The 21,605-nt window shown below is 46.2% G+C and overlaps 1 protein-coding gene across 1 annotated transcript in view; it reads left to right on the forward strand.

Annotated features, from left to right (window-relative positions):
- LOC146811907 (coronin-1A-like) overlaps positions 1–21,605 on the forward strand; it is a 190,891-nt gene that overhangs the window by 113,236 nt on the left and 56,050 nt on the right. Inside the window, exons 4-7 of the mRNA XM_085618864.1 lie at positions 4,213–4,342; positions 16,555–16,736; positions 17,080–17,199; positions 18,017–18,121. Coding sequence (XP_085474990.1) covers positions 4,213–4,342; positions 16,555–16,736; positions 17,080–17,199; positions 18,017–18,121 — 537 coding nt within the window. The remainder of the gene's footprint in view (positions 1–4,212; positions 4,343–16,554; positions 16,737–17,079; positions 17,200–18,016; positions 18,122–21,605) is intronic.

Consider the following 21,605-nt stretch of genomic DNA (forward strand, 5'->3'; position numbering starts at 1 on the left):
TCGAGCACCCATTTGTCAGATCCAAACACTTGCAGACAGTGTAGGGCAGGACAAGCCTTTTATTCCACTGGACATTTACTCAGTGGGCTTGAGCCCTGGAAGGCCTTTCCCCCTCAATATATTTCGGAAGATTTGACCAGCCATAGTCTATAAGGGGTAAACTGCAAGCATTGGATTAATATCACACAAGCAAACACTTCCCTAGGTATAGGAAGGAAACCTTTAACTTGTAATGGGAGCCCGGAGATATTGTTAGCCTTTCTAGAGCTTTACTCTGGTTAAGCCCAATGTCTTTCATCACCACTCCATAGAACAAACAAAATTGTGCTTACTAAGGCAATTGTGCACTCCTACTTCTTTCATTTACTGCTGTCACCACTCTCTCTTTCTCAGAAGCATATCTATGCCCTCTGCCTGCCTGCATTGGGCAACTTGTGGCTGAGATCGATGTTGAGCCAGAATATTCCTTTCTCCATCTCATTGGAATTACTTTGGTAGTCGGAAGTGCTGTGGGTGGAATTACTGTCAGGACATTTCCTTCCCATTAGTTTCTACAATCAAAATTCTGGTCACTTTATGAAATAGGAAGTATCGAGGCTGGTTGGATTTGGCCGGTCCCCTGGAGTCAATGTAGATATGCTCTTCTATTTTTTAATTCACTGCACTTCTCCCCGCCGTTAGTGCTCAATGTCGTGGTCCAGCTCTTTGTGATCTAGAACACTGTCTTTATAGTTGTCTGGTTTCATTTTCTTTTTTTTTGGCAAACCCCTCGTTTCTAGTGTCTGTCAATGGCCTGCATGCTCAACCATGTACAGTGACTATAGAAGGGTTACCAAGAATACATATTTCTGGGCTATCATGTTATCAGTTTAAACCTATAATAACTGATAAAACCCCACCTAAAGGGAAACAATCCTCAGATTAAACATATAAATACTGATAATCACCTGCACAACCACAAACTACCCCAACTAGGTCCAGTAATTTGTTTATTAAAACATTTGAATATAGCAGTTTTACTTTTCTACTCCATTAATAGTCCTATAAATCAGAGAAAGTCCTAACAGAGTGAATGTGAGAGTAAGTAGGTGCAAACTGGGATTAGGCAGGTGAATACAAAATCAATCAATCAGAATTTGTATAGCGCTGCTAATCACCTGTGAGGGTATCCAAGCGCTAGGTAGCAGGGCTCGGTCGAAAAGCCGGGGTTCGAATCTCTTCCTAAATTCCTCCAGAGATGGTGATGTCCATATATGAACAGGAAGGCCGTTCCAGGACTTGGCAGCGAGGTAGGAGAAGGAACAGTCTCTGTTGTGGCTTTGGCCGATGCGCAGTGTCTGTGCGAGGGTGGCAGAGCAGAGGGCTCTGGATGGTTGGTGGAAGGTCAGGCTGTGATTGATGTATCCTGGTTCTAGGTCATGGAGGGCTTTGTAAGCGTGTGTCAATATCTTAAATTGCCATTTTTTCTGGACGGGGAGCCAGTGGGGCTTCCTAAGGTGTGGGGTGATGTGGGTCCATTTGGGCAGGTTGAGGATGAGTCTGGCTGCTGAGTTCTGTATCGTCTGTAGTCTCTTTATGAGTCTGGTGGTGGTCCTTCATACAGTGCGTTGCAACAGTCCAGTCGACTGGTGACTAGGGCTTGAGTGATGATTTTCCTCGTGCAGATGGGGAGTAATTTAAAGATTCCTCGGAGCATGCAGTGGGTGTGGAAGCAAGCGGAGGAGTTGCATTGATCTGTTGCTTCATAGTGAGCTTTCTGTCCAGGATGATGCAGAGGTTATGGATGTTGTCTGTTGGTGTGGGTCCGTGTTCAGTGGGCAAACAGGCGTTGTTCCAAGGGGAGGCACTGCTGCCAAAGATCCACACTTCGTTCTTTAGGACAGTTGGTCTTCATCCAGTCGGCAACATTCTTCATGCAGTTGTAGAAGCTGATCTTCCTTGTGGTGGGGTCTGCTTTGAGTGAGAGGATGACCTGGGTGTCATGGGCGTAGGATATGATGTTGAGGTTGTATGTTCTGACGATATCAGAGGTGTCATGCAGTTGTTGAAGAAGATGGGGTTGAGGAATAAACCATGAGGTATGTCGCAGATAGTGTCCTTGGGTTCTGAGACAAAGGGAGTTAAGCAGATTCTCTGAGTTGGTCCTGTGAAGAATGACGTGATCCATCTCAGGGCATCTTCCTGGATCTCGATGCTGTGCTGAAAAGCATTGATTTCAAAACGTCTGGAAAACACTGAGAAAACACCACTGACATCCACAAAATATAAACACTGAAAACAGGACAGTCTACATATTTCATCTGTTAAATGGAGGTCACGCTCCAAAAAATTCTGGTCCTGTAGGCCTACGTGCCGGGTAGGCAGATCGCCTTTCTTCACTTGAAAGCATTCTTGCAGTAATCACTGCCTGTGCCTCATCTTTCTTTTGCTGTTTTCAAACATTGATTGCAAGATGTGCATGGCATCATGAATCAATCCCTTCTTCTCATGTATGCTTCAGAAGGTGCCTCTTTCTCTCTTCCTGACTTCTCTGGTTATGTTGTTCATTCCAGCTATCTTAGCGCTGCTCCTGCAGTGTCTTCTATGGTATCCTCAGGGGTAGTGCTTAGCGGAGGTGCCGGTGGAACTTCCTGCCTTTTGAACTTCAAAATCATGAACGGTTTTCTATCTCAGACCCTTATTTAATATTTTTGGTATCTTTCTGTGGGCCTGGCAATAGTAGACATGTCTTATGGGACCAGTCTATGTGCATTGGCTAGTTCCATATAACCTGGAACATTTGTCGTTCTCAGAAAATTTGCTGTTTGTTTTCTCTAGTAGCGCAGCTTGTTGACATACGTTTCCTCTTTCCACAGGGGTGGGGTTGATACATTGAGGTAAAGTAAATGGAAGCTGCATTCTACCAGGAAAGGTATCTAAAGCTAAGCACCCTGCAGGGCAGTGAGAAGCAACCTCACCTTGCCTCAATCACTTTCGGTTGCAGTTTTACATTAGCATGGCAAGCTGGGCAATTTTATAATAACATAGACTCATCAATCAACACTTAATAGAAAAGGGAGGACTAATGTAACTAAGAACAAGTTTGCAGCTGTTGACGGGTTTAGAGGGCCCATAAGAGCATCTGCGTGCGGTCACGTGAGGTGTGCACGGCTGTGGTCAGAAACACCATGGATGGGTATCACAGGACTGCAGAGAGGCAGCTCCATTTGGTGTTTCTGTGACTAACCGACACCTTGGAGACTATTCATGGCTAAAACGCTGAATGGGGCTTAGATCATTGCTTTGCTGCAACAAAGTGAAACACAATGCACCACCTTCTCTTACTCTTCCAGCTGCTGTTCCCCAACCAGATCTCTCCTCTACCATTCTCGAACCTCGCTGCAGTCATAATAATGCCTCTGCCAATGGTAGTAGTTACTAATCATGGAAGTGGGACAAGAGTTGGATGTGGTATGTGGGCATCACAAGACCCTGGCATGGCCGCCTGCACATCTGATCCATGTGGCTCTGTTGGAGAGACTCTGTTATGATGGAGCCAGTCAGTACCAACACACCATTCATACATGCATGGAAACATTTAGAAGCAGGAAAGAGGGGGATACTGAAAAATAAACAGGAGGAACGTATTTTCCCATTGAATTGCATTAATATGGGAAGGTTTTCAGGCAGAAGAAACGTAAATAAACCTATTTTTGGCATAACAATCAGAAGTCTCCAGCCAGAATCTGGTGTTGGCATCTATGTTTGTATGTACCGGTCAGGTGACACTCACTTAAACCTACTTTTAGCCACATTTTGCATAGCAAAATGACAATTTGTTAGACTCACACTAAGCCTGGTATGCATGGAGAGTGAAGTTTGAATTATATCAACATTTCGCTATAATGTGACACACACCACAATTTTGACAGGTTGTAAGCAAATGCCCTTGACGGCCCTGGGGCTTGGTGTAAAGATACTTTGAGACCAAACTGAGGTACTCTAGGGCAACATCAAAAGCTTTTTTACACTGCAAAAGACAAAACAACACACTATCTATTCTGTACTACAGGGGGACCATGCAATATAAGGTATGGCAGAGGTGCGTTCTATGATCTGGGGATCAAAATTTATGTTTTTGCTTCTATATTCTGCTAAAATTTAATTTGCCTAATGATAGACTCACGACTCTTCGAAACTCTTTACATGATGACTTTTCACTCTCATCCCAAGGTTTGGGAGATCCCAGATGGTGGTCTGACGCGCTCCATTACAGAGCCCATAGTGACCCTGGAGGGTCACTCCAAGCGAGTGGGTATTATCTCCTGGCATCCCACGGCCCAGAACATCTTGCTGAGTGCAGGTAGGTTGATTCAAATCAAGAAACAGACACCATCCATGGTAGTTCAGGGCAGAGAGGATTAGGCAAGGTACCTGCACTTAGAGTAGGCCATAGGACCTTTGGCTGATCTCTGAAAGTAGACTTTCATTCTGGTAAATTGAGTGAGTGAATGAATTAATGAACTAGAAAATTTGTGGCACTTCGAACAGTGAACTGAACCATCTCTAGATACTTTCAGCAGTGATATGGTGGGTACCAACGTTTCATGTTCTATCTCTGTCCCAAGATCAAATGATGTGCCCAGTAACCTGGGTGTAGTTTTCTTTTTATTTAACTGCCTTAGCACATAGGGATAAATGGGAGCTTTTAGGGTGTGTTCATGGATTAAACAGATGGTTTCACAGGTGCCTTAAGCCAACAGAGTACCAACAGACTGAATATGATTGTGCCATGGGTAGAGAGAGTTTACAGAGTTGTCAGAAGTTTATAGTACTTCACACTGCTTTATATGTGTTTTGAAGAGGAGAAAACTGTGCTCTGTAGGTAAATCCAAGGCCACTCTCCATACCTGTGGCAAAACTACATACAACCTGGTCTCCCCATCAACATGCATCAATATGCAAGCCGGGGAGCCTTGGTTAATAGCAACTGGTGAGAGAAATTTGGAAATAAATCTACACAAATTACTAAAAATCTTGTAGACGTCTACAGAAAGAAGAGGAGGCATGGGGTGTGAAGTTGTTCTCCAGGATCAAGTTAGGATACATGTATTACACAAGGGTCGATAGGCCTGAAAGGAAATGTCTTTATTTAAAAGAGGCACTAGTTTGTATTTAATTATTTTTTTTACTTGTTCCGACTGAAACGTGTTATTTATTGTTTTGATTCCTTGGGTGAGTTTCCAGCAGGGTGTCTGAGTTCTATTATAATGGGCTTTATTTTTGGCTCCTCTGAACAAGGTTTTAGGGTGCTCTCTTTGTTTTAATCTTTTTTCTTTTATTTTTTTATTTTTATTTTATTTATTAATTTATGCATTTTCAAGAGCAAAAAGCAGACATAAACACAGGCAATGTATCATGGCATGTGTACAGGTTAAACAGATACAACGAAATAGTGAATCTAGCATTTAAGGCTAAAACAACACATTGAGCAATATATTCGTGAACAAAAGAAACCTCAGAAGTGGCATAATGAGGATGACTATTGGTACACACAGCGGCAGCGTACAGTCTTGAGATGGCAGAAGCATATAACCCACATGGAGAGCTCAGGGAGGTGCCACATTATCAGTCTGTGTATTTTCGGATCCCTCAATAGGGTGTGTCAGTAGGTATGCCGTGAGGGGTCCCCAATTATCTCGAGGGCAGGAAGTGAGAGGGAGCAGTTCAGGTGTACATTTGGTCCTGCCAGTATACCATGTCCTGGATCCAATCCTTGAATTTAGGTGCTCTGCCCCGACCCCACCGGCATGCTATGCACCGTTTGGCAAGGAGGCTAAATGAGACAAATTTCTGGTGTTTTACTGCTAGGGCCTCAGTGTATCCAAGGAGAGCGAAAAGGGGGGTGTGCGGAAAATGTAGCGAGGTCATTTGTTCAAGGGATTCAAGCACACTGGACCAATACTCCTGCACAGCATGGCAATCCCAGGCTAGGTGAAGTCAGTCCGCCCCTGCGATCCCACACCAGTCGCATCGGTTATTGTTTCTCAATTTAAAGCGATGGAGTCTAGCAGGTGTATAATATGTGCGGTGTAGAAATTTGTTATGGAGGATACAGAGGCGGCAGCTGGATGTGCTGTGTTCCGTCTGCTTGCAACAATAGGTCCACTGCCCCTCGGTAATGACCAGTCCCAATTCTACTGACCATTTGTCCCTAGCAGAATTCTGCATGATGCTCTGAGTGGTGTACAAAGTGTGGTAGAGGGAAGAAACCAGGTGGGGCACCGCGTCTTTATCTAATATACGGCGCAAAGGAGTAACTTCCAGGGGTTCCTGAGGGAAAGTGGGGGTATGTTCCTTAAGTCCCTGGCGCAATCGGATATATAAAAAAATATCCATGGTGGAAGGTTGTTGCGAGGTGTGGAATTTACCATGAAGGTAAAGGTCCCCCCAGGTTTTAATGCCATATTTGACTTGAGTTTTCCTAAACACGCCCTCCTGCAGGACAGGCATTTTCGGGTGATACACCAGGGGAAGTCGGGGTGAGTATAGCATGGGGGCCTGTGAGCTGGCAACAATGTGTTGCCATGCCTTCACAGTACTGATGATTGATCAGTAGCGCGCGGTGCAGTGTCGGTGAATATGTCACCCTCTAATGAAATGGGATCGGATAACCAGTGTTCGGCGGCAACCTGAGGCATGTATCTGGGGAGTGGAACTAGAAGTGAGCATAATGTGCCTGTGCGCATGTGTAATAGAGTTCAAAATTGGGTATGTTGAACCCCCCTTGTGAGTATGGCCGAGTGAGAACGTCCCATTGTATTCTGGGCTATTTACCACCCCAAGTAAGGCGAATTAGCTCTGTCCGGAGCATCGTGAAAAAGGTTCTACCTGGATTATAGGGTATGTTCAGGATTTAATAAAGGAGTTTAGGAAGAATAACCATATTTATCAGGGATATGCGTCCTGCAAGGGACAGCGGAAGGGTGTTCCATTGTGTGACACTGTCCCTTATCCCATCCAGAGCACGACCGTAGTTGAGCCGCATCAGTTTCTCGTGGTTCGCAGAGACGTATATGCCGAGATACTTAACCTCCTCAGCACACCATACAATGGGAAAGTCCGGAGCAAATTCTGGGATTGATGATGTAAGGGGGAAGATTTGAGGCTTAGACCAGTTTATATGAGTCCCCCAAATCTTACAAACTCACAAAGCAGCGGGTTAAGGTTAGTCTGGGGCTCCCTGACATATAGCGTAATATCGTTTGCATAGAGAGAGATCAGAATATGGCGTATGTGACAACGGAGAACTTTGTCCTGGTGGTATTGTCTAATCTTGGCAGCGAGTGGCTCAACCACAAGGGCGAACAAGAGAGGGGAGAGCGGGCATCCCTGCCGGGTTCCGCGGGAGATAAGAAAGGATGGGGAGCGTGGCCATTAACAAGTACCTGATCTTCGGGTTTGGTGTAGAGCAGTCGAACCCAAGATATGAATCGCCGCAGCATGCCCATGTTTTGCAGGAATACAAAAAGGTAGTCCCATTCAACAGAGTTGAACGCCTTTGTGGCGTCAAGAAATACAGCAGCCAAGGGTATCTGTGGGTCTACCGTGCGAAGGGTGGAAAGGAGCGTGCATAGATTATGCGAAGTCGCCTGGCCCGGGATAAAGCCAGCTTGGTCAGGGAGTACTAATTTGTCCATTAACAAGCTGAGGTGATTAGCTAGGACTTTTGCGAGGATTTTTGTATCCGTGTTTAGTAAGAACAGGGGCCTGTAAGAGTCACAGCAATCTGCTGCTTTAGCGGGCTTCAGGAGGGATGAAATCAATGCCAACCTCATGGAAGGTGGTGGACAACAAAGCTCCTGTGCCTCATTGAAAACGAGTTTGAGAATTGGGAGTAGTTGGACAATATACGCCTTGTAAAAATCAATAGGAAGGCCATCCGATCCTGGGGCCTTGCCAGATTTCATCTGCATTATCGCCTCGCGTAGTTCATTGTTCTCAAAGGGCGCAGCAAGGAACTCCCGTTGTGCATCACCAAGCCAGCCGAGGGTGAAATCCTGCAGGAACGAGGCAAAATCAGGGGGTTCTTCTCTGCAGGTGCCATATAGGGCTGCATAGAATTTAGTAAAAGTGTGTAGAATATCTTGGCTGTCTCTGTGTCGTACGCAAGCAGAGTCCTTAACCTCAAGGACGTAATTGGCAAATCTAGGGTGGCGAATAGTTTGTGCCAGCTACCTTCCAGGGCGTTCTCCCTCCCCATACCTACGCGCATTGTAGTATTTTCCCCGAAAGCGTGCATCAGACTCTGCTGTCTCTTTATATTCTGTGAGTTTTTCTCGAAAGGTCGTGAGAGATGGGCCCGAGTTTACCCCCCAAAGGTCAGCCTCAAGTAGCTTGAGTTCTCCCTCTAGCCGATGAAGTGTGCAACGCAGATCTCGCAAAACCCCAAAGCTTTTAGCCATGCAGACCCCGCGAATAGTGACCTTAAAGGCCTCCCAGACCACACCCACAGAGGAAACCGAATCAATGTTGACCTGAAAGAAATTGGTGATTTCCTCCCCGACCTCAGCCCTAAAGACCGTGTCCAGCAATGCCTCAGGCACGAGTCTCCAGAATCGAGGAGTGGACTGTGAACTAGGCAGAGCAATCGTTATAAGGACCGGTGAATGACCAGAGTAAGTCCTGGCAAGGTGTGGGGCCTGTTTGAGCCAGGAGGCAGCCACCCGGGAGACCACCCAGTAATCCAGGCGAGCCCAAGAGGCATGTAGGGCAGTGTAGTGGGTACCTTCTCTTTGTTCAGGGTGGACATGGCACCAGGCGTCTGTGAGCCACGAGTATATCCTGTATGGCTGCTTGCGTTTTGGTATAAAGAATTGGGGAGGGGTTAGAACTATCTACTGTCGGGTTGAAGGCGGAATTAAAATCTCCCCCCCAGATGATATGAGTAGATCCTACCTGTAATATGCGACCCCACAGTGTAGTATAGAAATCTAGGTCATCAATGTTCGGTCCGTAACTACAGACTATAGTGACCGACTGGGTTCCCAACATGCCCCAAAGTGTACAGCTGTGCCCCAGGTGGTCCTGCTGTGTACCCCCCAGAATAAAGGGCACGCTCAGTTTTTCCAAAATCACTACGCCTCTGGAATAAGTGGAGTAAGAGGAGAAAATCCATGTCATGGCCCATTTGCTAGCGAATGTAGGGGAGCGGACCGGGTCCAAGTGGGCTTCTTGGAGAACCGCTATATGTACATGATGTCTGTCCAAATATGTGAGTATTTGTCTGCGTTTCCGGGAATCGCGAAGGCCTCTAACGTTCCAAGTAATTAAATTAAGGCGTAGAGGTTCAGCGTGAGATAACATGGCAATTTGCGTTGAGAAGGGGTAAAATACATCCTTTACAGAGTGTTATACAATGCGCATTGTAGTACAGAGCCTGTTTCTGCCAGTGGAAAGAGAAAACAATACAAACAGTTATCATTACCCCTCCCACCACCCCCACCCACACCGGCACCCCAAATGTGCCGGCAGCACCACCGTAACCCAAAACCACTAATACATTGCAACAGTGCAATAGGGAAAAAGTAATTGTTCAATAAGTTCTTCTTGAGGGGAATGCCCGTGTGAGGGTACTCCAGTGGGCAACGAGGCCTTCCCCATCGATATTATTCAGGGGGGAGGGTTACTTGGCTAACATGGATTGGAGGTTAAAGTAACGCCTACAACGAAGGCTTTTTTTGGGAGGCAGAAAGGTCAAGCAACAGATGGGAGACATAGCATGCCAGCAAAGTTAGGAGAGGAGTTATGACAATACCCAATGAAGTAATACATCAGGAAGCATGCATCTTCTGCACTTATCTGTAATCGAACAGCAAGATGAATAGAGATCTAGCACGTCAGGAGCAGGAGCTGATGAGGTTACATTCAGTGCCGCCTCTCTTCCAGGGCCCCCACTGAAAGGGACCGGAGATGCATCAAGGCAAGGTAGCCTCAGAGTGTCAAGGAGAGTCACCAAAGTGGACAGTTATCACGTATAGAGATGAGCACCTGTAGACTAGGTTAGATGCAATCAATCAGCAGTCAAGGACGGAGATTGTGAAAGGCGGTCTGGAGAATCCTTCACTGGAGTATTTTTCTTCACAGTACAGAGAAAATCTTCCACTTGCTGACCGCTCGTGAAGAAATGCTGTTTGTCCCGGTAAGTGACTTGCAGGCGGGCAGGATATAGTAGGGCGTTGTCGATCTGTAGCTTGCGTATTTTCTGCTTGGCTGGTAGAAATTTATGCCGGGCCTCCTGCACAGCCATCGTAAAATCAGGGTAGATCGAAATATTTGCGCCCTCAAATTGTAAGCTTTGGTGATCTCTGGCTGATTTCAATGCGGCATCTCGATCCCTGCAGTTTAGGAGGGGAGCGACTATCAGCCGAGGAGGTGTCCAGGGGATGGGTGAGTTTCCTGGGAACGATGAGCTCGTTCCACAATGAACTGGGAGGAGAAGGCGTCCGCTCCAAAAGTGGTGCGTAGAAGACGTTCTATGAAATCCTCCATTCGGCCCATGTTCGTACTTTCAGGCATGCCAATAACACAAGTGTTATTGCGCCAACTTCGGGTTCTAAATCTTTGTTTTTGGCTGCTATTATCTTGAGGAGTTTATCCATCTGCGCCACCTGTTGCGTCACCTGAGAAGTAGCATCCTCCGTATCAGAAATGCGTCTCTCTGCCTCCTTCAGTTGTTTGCCATGTTTCTCCACTTTCAAGACTATATAGTCCATGCAGGTGTTCATGGAGTCCATTTTGTTGGAGAGATCAGGCAAACTATGCTGCATTGCCAAAAGTAGGGATTTGACCTCATCAACTGAATTCAGTGGAGGATTAGAAGACGTCGCATCTGCCGGCACCTCCGTTTCGTCAGCATTGAAGCGGGTGACAGTTCTCTTCGTGTCAAAAGGGAGCCTAGTTTGACGGCCATCAGGCTTCCCCATCATGGAGGTGTCCTGGAAGGAGATTGACTTATGACAGAAAAAAAAGGGCAAGTGTAAGTCTCTACTGTGGGGTAGGCGCTGGAAGGTCAGCTGAGGAGGAGGATTTAACAATGTCTTTGTTGTGAAAGAGACAGGGGACCACGGGCGTGGAGTGGGAACATCCATTAATGACTACGTAGTGGACCTGGCCCCCCCTGGGGAAGATCTTGCGGCCCTTGGCAGAGTGGTTGCTGGTGCAAGAACCAAGGGGAGACCACCTGCGCCAGAAGGCGAGGGCAAAGGGCACCTGCCACCGCGTCCCAGGGAGCAGGTAGCAGAGATGAAACTAGGGCCTGGAATGGCGGCTGGAGGGTTGTAGGCAATACGGCGGCTCGACCAGACCCAGTCTCGTTAGTTGGTGTGGCGCAGTCTTCTCCTACTCAGATTCCTGCCCCGATCCTACCGGTCTGGGAGGGGATTCACGAGAAGGCACTGCGGCCGCAGCGTGGGTGAGCCACCTCAGCCTCGCCGGTAAAGGGTTACGTCGGCACCACCATGTAGTTTGCGACAGCCATTGAGGACAGCCAATCGCGAGTCATCGTAGAGCTCTGCCTCTGTCCGCCGATACACACTCCAGCGGATAACTGCACCTGACAGCCGTTTCAAGGGCTGGAAAAAAAAAACAGTTTTTCGGGAATCGTCCGGAGCCCCCGCCAATGCAGGGAAGGTTTGTGGCGTCAAATTAGCCGAGTGTCCAGAGCCTCAAAGGCGTGTGGCCATTTTGGTTGTGCGCCACCTAACGCCCCCTCTTTGTTGTAATCTTTTACTAAGATCTTCTGCTTGTTCGTTATACGTGTCTGTATCAGAGCAATTCCTCCAAGCTCATTGGACTGGACCAAAAGGTGAGTTCTCTCCGAGGAACCTCGGATGAGGACTCACATAGCTCAGCAGGGTATTTTTGTCCATGGGTTTAGAAAACCCCTTTGTTGTCTTGCTTCAGTATGTCCATCTAGAACGAACAGACGTTGCCTCTCCATGGTGATGGTGAAGCATGGATGTTTTTTTTGTATACTGATCCATTTAATAAAATCCTCTACTTCCTACTTATCACCTGACTAGATAATTAGTATGTCAAATATATATCTTTTCCAAACCTTAAGGTTTTTACAGTTAGAATTAGTGTCAGTAAATATAGCAGTAGTTTCAAAGCATGGACATACTGGTTCACTACGATGGGAGCTATAGAGCTGCCCATGGAGGTCCTCTCCATCTGTAGGCAAAAGGACTCCTCAAATGTGAGCATTTCTTTGTGAGTGTTAGTTCTGCATATGCCAACACAAGTGAGAACAATGGGCCAGATGTACAACACTTACATTTTGTGAGTCACAAATTGCATCGTTTCGCGACTCGCAAAATGGAATGTACAACAGTGTCTCAGACACTGTTTGCGATTCTCAATGGGGTCGTAAATAACCTGTCTCATTAATATTCATGAGGCAGGTTGCAATTTGTGACCCCATTGGGAATGGCCAGCACTCACAGGGAAACGGGATGTATTTAAAAAAGAAAAATGAAACGTTTCATTTATTAAGAGTAGGTAGTGGTCCGTGGGACTACTGCCTGCTCTTAAAACATATTTTCGCGGCCAATCACAATGGGAAAGGGGTCCTCTGGGGACCCCTTCCCATTTGCGAGTGGCGTACCACCTTTTTGAAATAGGAGGCAAACTGTGAGTGTTTTGCGACCGAAATCGGAGTTGCAAAACAATCATACATAGAAGTGCAACTCGCTATTAGGCACTTGGCACGCCCCTTCCTAATAGCGAGTCACAAATCCTATTTTGCGAGTCGGTAACGGGTTGGTGACTCGCAAAATAGGGTTTGTACATTGCACAGACCTATTTTGTAGTTGCGAACAGGACGATTTCCCGTTTGAGACCGAAAAAAAAGGTCGTACATCTAGCCCAGTGTAAGTTAAGTTAGTTCCTTAGACATGAACAGTCTTCTTATGTCATACATTGCTGAGGGATACTTGTGCAGTGTGCCTCTACGTCTAAACATGTTAGAATTAGTTTGATTGAGTCAAAACTCATAGTCCTAAAGAGGTTTAAGGCTTCTTTACTATCTTTTAGGACACCAGGCACTCAGTCGACCTCTGGCAGTAGGAAGTAGTCTAAGAACTGGGATAAAAGTTCCAGTATCAACCGACTCCAGATACAGTGGGCCTAACAAAAGGGCCTATGACCTGTTCTTGAGTATTGTTGGGAGGGTGTAGACCTATGGAGTTTAGGATTGTCCATAATTAGGATTTCTGTTTCGGGAATCCAAACAGCCGTACTAGCTTCTTCTATCAGAATACTACTAGTTTTTTGGGTTTTTTTTTGCAGAGTTTTGTATAGCGCGAACTAGACCCGAATCCAATCAGGTATCAGAGCACTTTACATAGCACCATTTACGTTAAATGAGGACACACATTCATTTTTTGTTAGGCACGGGGAGATTAAGTGATTTGCCCAGAATCACAGGGTGTTCAGCGTCATTACCGAGACTCGAACCCAGTTCCCCAGGTCCGAGGTCGAGCGCCCTAGCCGTTAGGCCAACTCCTCTCCCCCTAGTGTGTTGATAAAGCTGGTGGTGAGGCCTCAAAAATATGTAGTAACTTTATTTTACAGCACTAAGTCCTAGGCATTAAGCTATATTAGCTTTGTCATTTTTCTAAACACAATTTTTGTTTGGCCCTCTGTTGGGGGGGAATATTCTTCCCCAGTGAAACGAGAAAAGAAAAGTATTTGCTTAAATAGCAGAATCTGTTCGTGGACCACTATCCACAGTTAGGAGCGACTCTGTAAAGCGTTCCATGTAATGTGAATGAGAGTCCTGCATCCTTAAAAAAGGGATGTGTCAGCCTAAAAAAAGGTCTCCATAAATATATCCAAAGGGCAAAATTGCAGCAGTAAATTCAGTGCTTGATTTAAGCTGGTGGCTGGTGGCTGCAGGTGCGCCCTCCGGCACTCATTTTTGGGGAATGGCACTTATTTGTCCTCATCAGACTTTGACCCAGAGTTAGAGAGTGGAACACACACAAGGCGGAAAGAAAGAGGAAGAGGAAGCCTTGGGAAGTTAGTGATAAAAAAGAACCCGCAAGAGTGAGCTAAAGGGTCGGGGAGTGTCTGGTGGTGGATTAAAGATGCAGGAGGTGGGATCAAGACTAGGCAGCCTTGGTATTCTGCACGCTGATGTTCAAAGCACCGGCCATGGGCTTCTGAGCAAAACTTTTGGCCCCAGCACCTATTGTTTTATAAATTAAGCACTGGTGTAATCGTACAACAATTTCTAGTTTTAAGCTGTCGGCTGCTCAAATGAATTTTGTATTAAATAATAGCACACCATGAACACTTCACAGCCCGAAGTTTGAACACAACAGAACCTTCCTTACTGGGGAGGAGAGACAGAAAGAGAGAAGATGAATTAGAGAGATTGTGTCCCCATTAGGTAAGATAGAAACATGGCACACTTGACTCCCCTCTTTGGCAGACTGGTTTTTCTTAAAGTAGGATCATTTTGAGATGGGTCGGTGCCTAGAATACACCAGCTCAGCTGGGCCATTGTCATCCTGAGATGAAGCCTGGTCTGCCTCAGCTTGGCTGACTTCTAAAAGGCACAGGCCGGTCGGCAAATACTCCCATATCCCAGAAAGCTTAGTCACCTCTGACCAAACTAGTATAAAAACACCATTACCAGTGCTTACTTTTTAAAAGAACAAGTGTTGTTGCTCAGAAGCCCAAAGCTGGCATTATCGAATGTCAGCAGTGCTGAATATGGCTGTTTTCTCTTCATTCCACCTCATGCATCTTTCATCGATCATGAGATAGGCCTTCTTTATCTTATTCTTTCAGGTTCTTTTCCATCTTTGCTTTCTTTCTTTGTCAATGTTTTTGCATCTTTCTCTTCTACCTTCTTTCCCCCTTTTGATTTTTGTCTCTCTTGCTCTGGGTCAAAGTCTGATGAGGAAAAATAAAAATGAGTGCCTGTGGGCTCCACCTGCAACCATCGGCTTACATTAAGTACATGTACATCCAGTATTTGTAAAGCACAAACAGCTAACCGAAGGCATCCCAGCACTGAGGGCCGTCTGGAAGATTAAGCAAGCTATTGCCCAGAGTCACATGGTGCTGGGCTGACCTGCCACCGGTGTCGGGGATCGAACCATGAGCCCCAGATTAGAGCACGGGACCCACGTCTGGGTATACCTGTTCCACTCTGGGTGACAAATGCAAAAACAACAATTGATGGACAGAATGCAGAACAATGTCCTACATTCACCCCAGTTCAGAGATCTGGGCCTAAATCCATCGTTTTTTTACTCAATATGCCATTCCAGTTTGGACCCAGCCGTATGCAAATCAGTCTTGACCCTGCGCCCAATGGGAACAGTCCAGCCCGGAACTGCCAGGCCAGGTCCTCCCTGGACTAGAAACTAGCATCCTAGGACCGGTTTCGGATTTTCAGCCCTCATCAGCTAGGATAGCTTGACTCCAGTGGCATGGAGAGCACGGGACCCAAGTCTGGGCATACCTGTCCCACTCGGGGTGACAAATGCAAAATCAACAATTGATGGACAGAATGCAGAACAATGTCGTACAGTCACCCCAGTACAGAGATCTTGGCCTTCATCCATCATTAGTTTTCTCACTATGCCATACCAGTTTGTACCCAGCCATATGCAAATCAGTCATGACCCTGCGCCCAATGGGAACATTCCAGCCCAAATTGCCAGGCCAGGTCCTCCCTGATTAATATGTTTCATCAGTGAGTGGCACAAACTGGAGGAAGGGAGTGAAAGAGAAAGGGAAGTAAAGGAAGAGTAAGCAAAATGCTGTGTAGGGATGGGAACGACCTACTACAATTCCTAAAATAAGGTACAAGGTACATGGTTAAAGATGCGAATCCTATACATGAGGAACCAGGAAACGAGCATAGAAATGTAAGCATGGTGGCACCAATATTCCAATTTCAGAGACACTGGACAACCATGAGGGTCGTCTACGGATAATTGTTATCAGAATATATGTACAGATGCAGGGTATGGGAGTTTGCCAACAAACCATGCGAAGGTTTGGGAGAAATATTCGTTCGAGCCTCGATGAATGTTAAACTCTGAATAGTCCTCCCTGGCAGGAGACTCCAGTGACAGGCCTTACCTTGAACTACAGGACTCTGCATTGCCAGGAAGCTTCCTACGGTGGGCATTAGTTGTAGGATGTAAGTATGGGCGATTGGTACAGGCAGGATGTTGTAATGGTACAGTTTAAAATGTTTTTATAGTTTTGTTACAAGTAGACCATGCCAGTTAAGGCATCAGGCACGACATGTAGTTGGGGGCGTGTATAAATAGTACATTGGGTCAAACTAAGGGAGACAAAGGGTTTTGGCTTCTCTGGGGGTGCTTCGGCAGAAGTCAAGCCCTTGGATGGCATGGGAATACAGTGAAATGAATCATTTCTACAATGGCCGTGCTCAAAATTTCTTTTTCTCAGAAATTCGTCTGGTAGTCAGAAACTGGGGTTCCTGTCATTCCAGCTAACCAATGTTGACCCCCAAATATATTGCAGGCTGTGATAACGTGATCATCATCTGGAACGTGGGGAAGGGCGAGGCTGTCATCACTTTAGATGAGACCCACCCGGACATGATCTACAGTGTGAGCTGGAACTATGACGGGAGCCTCCTCTGCACTGCCTGCAAGGACAAAAAGATCCGGGTGATCGACCCACGTCAGAACAAGATTGTGGTGGTGAGTCTTCCAGAAGGGAGAGACGGTGGAGAGAAAGCCACAGCCAGCGTCTCACACACTCCTGCTGTACATAGAAAAATATGAATTAGGACTGCGAGGCTGTGGGCGGGCCAAAAATGGAGCAAAAACATCATCCAACCTCAAGTCCTTAATTCAGAAAAAGTGAAAGAAATCGTGACCGGTAATAGCTTTATCATATACAGTATGGGATATGTTGTCTCATATGTTACGACTGGATGCTGCATCTAGCGATTTGTACGAATTTAGAATATGGAAAGCAAACTGCTTCAAACCCCAATGGTTGTATATTGTGTAATGCTTCTCTCTTTCTGGCCTTCTTCAGGAGAAAGACAAGCCACATGAAGGCAGCCGGCCAGTGCGCACCATCTTTGTTTCTGACGGCAAGATTTTTACAACAGGATTCAGCCGGATGAGCGAGCGGCAAGTGGCTCTTTGGGATCCGGTATGATACATGGGGCTTATTTTTTAATTCACAATGTGTAGACGTTTGCCTGTAATTGGACTAAACAAAATATTGCAGTTGTCAATGGTGGTTCGGAGATCTGCCAGCCTCCTGGCTCCAGTTCACCGATTAACATCCACTGAGCCCTTGTAAGTCATTGGCTTTCTGATTGTTATGACGATTTCAGATTGGATTCGGAAGGGGAAATGCTTTCTTTCAAAATACAACAAACGCATTTGTTAATAATTTCAGTAGAGAGGAATAGGATTGAATTGGGACATGGTTTTAACTGGTGCCCTGTGAACAGAAATTCTTTAGTGGACTGCCTTGACAAATGCGAGCCAAAGTTGTCCATACAATGCAGCTGAGCATTAAAATGACCTGATTCAGCCCCCAGTGTTGTAAATACTGTCTGTGCCTGAACTGCTAAAAGTATTGTAACCTCATCTAAAAACATGCATGCCCTGCAGAAAATGTGAGTATTTTTCATAACAAAAACAGGAATAATTGCTTTAAAAGTTTAGGCTTTTCCTAAAAATAAAGAGCCATAGTCTTTGGCAGTGTGAAATTAAGTGGAAGAATGTTTGCATTCTTGCTGCATTCAAAGATATTTACCTTGTTTCAATGTTTCATTGCATTCCAAGATGGCTGCTGTGTTTGTGAATTGCAAAAGTGCTGTAATAGGTTGATATATGCCAAAAAAAGCCACCGTCTTGTATTATATTCCAAGGTGGCCACTGCCTGCCAGTGATTTACAAGGCAGTTGCAGTGTTTCCGTAAAATCAGTTTATGAGGTGTTTTTCCTCTTTCTTTATAGAAAAACTTTGATGAACCATTGACGCTACAGGAGCTAGACACCAGTAGTGGAGTGCTTATCCCTTTTTATGACCCAGACACCGGCATCGTCTACCTCTGTGGAAAGGTAAGCTTAATCTTCAAATAACATCAGACTGCCTTCAGTTTAGATCTGTCAGTGATTTCTTCATCTGTTACTCCAGAGGTGCATAAGTATATAACTAATATAGTTGTGTAGCTGTATAGAAAACACACATTGGCTCAAGCTACCAGTCAGTAGGCTCTGACAGGGAGACCTGGGACCCTTGCCCTTTTTGATACCCCTAGCCAAAGTAACAAATATTTTTCTAGCCATTTCAAGAGCCTAAGGTGGACCTTCTTCCCCTTCAAGAATGAGGCCTGGGCCTTAGGACCACCTAGATTTCACACTCAATTTCATGTGCATATATACAGTGGATTGGAATGGAAACACTAAGAGGGATATTTACAAAAAAAAATGCCGGAGCGTGGTGTTACTCTAAAACTGGTAACACAGCACCCTGACATTTTTTAAACGCAGGGATGTGCAATATTTACAAAAATACGGCGCACCCCTGCGTTTCCCCTCATGCTGGAGGTAAAAATGCTGCCTAGCGCCAGCCCAGGCACCCTTGCGCCATGTTGCAAGGGTGCCTGAGCTGCAGGGGTGATTGTTTATCTGCAGGAACGGACATCTTCCCAAAAATAAACAGTTTTAAAAGACGATTTGCTCTTTCTATGTGTGCTGCAACTATGTATGCTGCAGAATGCAGCACACATAGAAAGAGCACAATACGAGGAGAAATTAATCATTTCTCCTCGTATCGCCATCCTAAGACCAGGTGTTCCCTGGTCTTAGTTTTTGGGGCTGCCCCATCCATGTAAATACGGGGCAGCGTCAAAAAGCAACAGGTGTTGCTTCGTAACACCCACTGCAACACCCATTGCAAGCCCTTTTCACTCTAAGTGAAGCGTGAAAAGGTGCCCTATTTACAAGGCGGCGTTAAGCCACCCTAAGTGGCTTAACACCGCCTTGTAAATAAATAGAAGGGGATCTCACCACCAGAACATCACTAAAAGTGACGTTCTGGTGGCATTATGCCCTTGTTAATATGCTCCTAAATGTCTCCGGAACCTGAGAAAAGTTATGTGAAAGTAAATAGAACATTCTTCCGTGGAAACAATGTGTGAGTTTCAAGACAGAGAAACATTTTTGGAATAACATTATATTTTTTTTTATGTCCCTTCAGAAACATTTCAGGACATCTAGATCATGTCACTTATATCTTCATTTTATTAAAATAATTGTGACACCATATTTTTGCCAGTAAAATCTAGACTATCTCCATTGTTATGTGTTTCTGTTAGAGATATTCCTCTGACAGTAGATGTGATCTGCAGTTATAGAATGGGCAATAAGTCCGGCCAATTTTAACACAATCTCTGTAAGGTAATTGACAAGAAAAAGAACACTGACAAGCAAAAGATAGGATGAGCATGAGCGTGTGGATTAATTGACATATGAGAGGCCTTTTTACAAAGAACAATAAAGAAGGTAAAGCATCCTAAATTCCCACACTGGCCATGCATACATTTTAAATGTTGTTGGGTGGGAGGCGTTATTCATTGAGGAGTCAAAAATATTTACCTAAAAGATCACTTTGGACAAGGCCTCTAAGTCCGGTTAACCACTTCGGAGCACGAGCCGCCTGGGCCAGCTGATGGGGCTCCCCCCATTCCAGGCAAGGACTTGGCGGCCATCCTGCAAGCAATCAGCGCTTCATAGGCGTCGGTGGAGGGGAAGATCAGAGAAGTTATGGTAGATGTGTCGCTCCTGCGCCAAGACCTCCGTAATGCTACGGCCCGTATAACGGAAGCCGAATCCCGAATCTCAACAGCGGAGGACGCTATCCATCAGATGCCGGAGCCAGTGGCCAGCCTACTATCGCACACCAAAGAGCTCCACAGGCGTGAGGAGGATGCTGAAAATCGTGCACGCCGCAACAACCTCCGACTAGTGGGGTTCCCTGAAGGAGCCGAAAAGACCCAGGCAACCGTCTTTGAGGAGGCTTTGTTTACTTCATGGATGCCTAAAGACTCCTTCTCCGCCTGGTTCGTAGTAGAGAGGGCATACCGGTCCCTCACGCCGAAATCACCAGTCAGGGCCCCACCTCGACCTATTATCCTGACAATTCTTAATTTCAAAGACCAGGATGCCATCCTGCGCGAGGCGCGCTCTCAAGGACCCCTCAAATTCCAAAACCATACCATCATGGTGTTCCCGGACTACACCAAGGAGGTGCAGGACCAACGCCGCTCTTATATGTAAGTCAAGAATAAACTGCGCACCCTGGGCCTTTAATACCAGCTCCAGTTCCCAGCATGCCTGCGGGTCGTCTTTCAAAACACAACGCATTTTTTTGACTCTCCTCAGGTGGCCTGGACCTGGCTAACGGGGGAGCGGCCCCTCAGGCAACATCGCAACTTGTCTCCCGGGCCCACGGGAGCCCGGTCCACACATCCTCGATTGCCTGGGCGCCAAAGCAGGCGGCATACACAATCCCGCAGGAGACGCTGGTTGCAAGCAGCGTCCCAGAGGTCCTCGAGCCTGGCTGCCCAAAGACTCCGAGACTCCTCCAGCCCTTCAAACTCCCCTCCCCGCCTCAGACACCTTTCATCGGGCGGCCCACGAGTGGGTCCCCCACTGCCTGCCCAACATGACTCCCCGAGGGCAGACACAGATCTCTCCTGCAGCCTGGCCCTCTGATACTCCGGTGGGTGGGTGCTGATAATGTGAACATTCCAGGGGCGCGCCCCGACCTCATGAACACCCGGGGCTCAGGCAGACTTCCTGCCCTGACTTTTAGTCTTTCTGCCGCCACACTGCAAATCCGTCCATATGGAGGGGTCCTCCACGCAACTCAACCCGAGCATTTTAGTTTGGTCTTGGTTCTGTTAGGGGGGGTCAACAGATGCTTCCGTTCTCGAGGTATAGGGTGGGGGTGCCAGGGGGGTTGGGAATGTTTTTTCCCGGTGTTTGTTGTTGTTTTTTGTTGTTTTGTTGCACCAGCAGACACATGGCACTCCTGTGAGAAGTTGGCCTGATGTATGATGTCACTAGTTATAGTGTACACCTTATATCAGTCCAAATACCCTTATGGTGATTGGTTGTAAAGTCAACCTTATAGACCAGCTATCCTAGTGGTAGCATGGACAAGAGCAGTCTTAGGCTAAACTCTGAATGGCATGTGAAGCCAGCTGTGATACCATATATAATCCCTTGAATACCAAATGAAAGGACACCACAACAGATATATATATAAAATAAAGTGTATTTATTCTAAGCAAACCCTCAGCACTCTTTATGAGTTTAGAGGTAAGTACAACACAGTCTTATTAATGCATACAGTAAGTCACACAGGTAAGTAATACAGTTAGGCCCTAGGGGCCACGCAAACCATATACTAAATAAGTGGTATAAGAACCACTGTCACGGAAATAGAATAGGCCTAGGCCTAGGGAATCGCTGGGGCTACACTACACTAGCGTTAGTTAGGAAGTGGGAGGCCCACGGGATTCGTGTGCAGAGTGGA

Source organism: Triturus cristatus, chromosome 7, assembly GCF_964204655.1.
Source record: "Triturus cristatus chromosome 7, aTriCri1.1, whole genome shotgun sequence".
Lineage (NCBI taxonomy): Eukaryota > Metazoa > Chordata > Amphibia > Caudata > Salamandridae > Triturus > Triturus cristatus.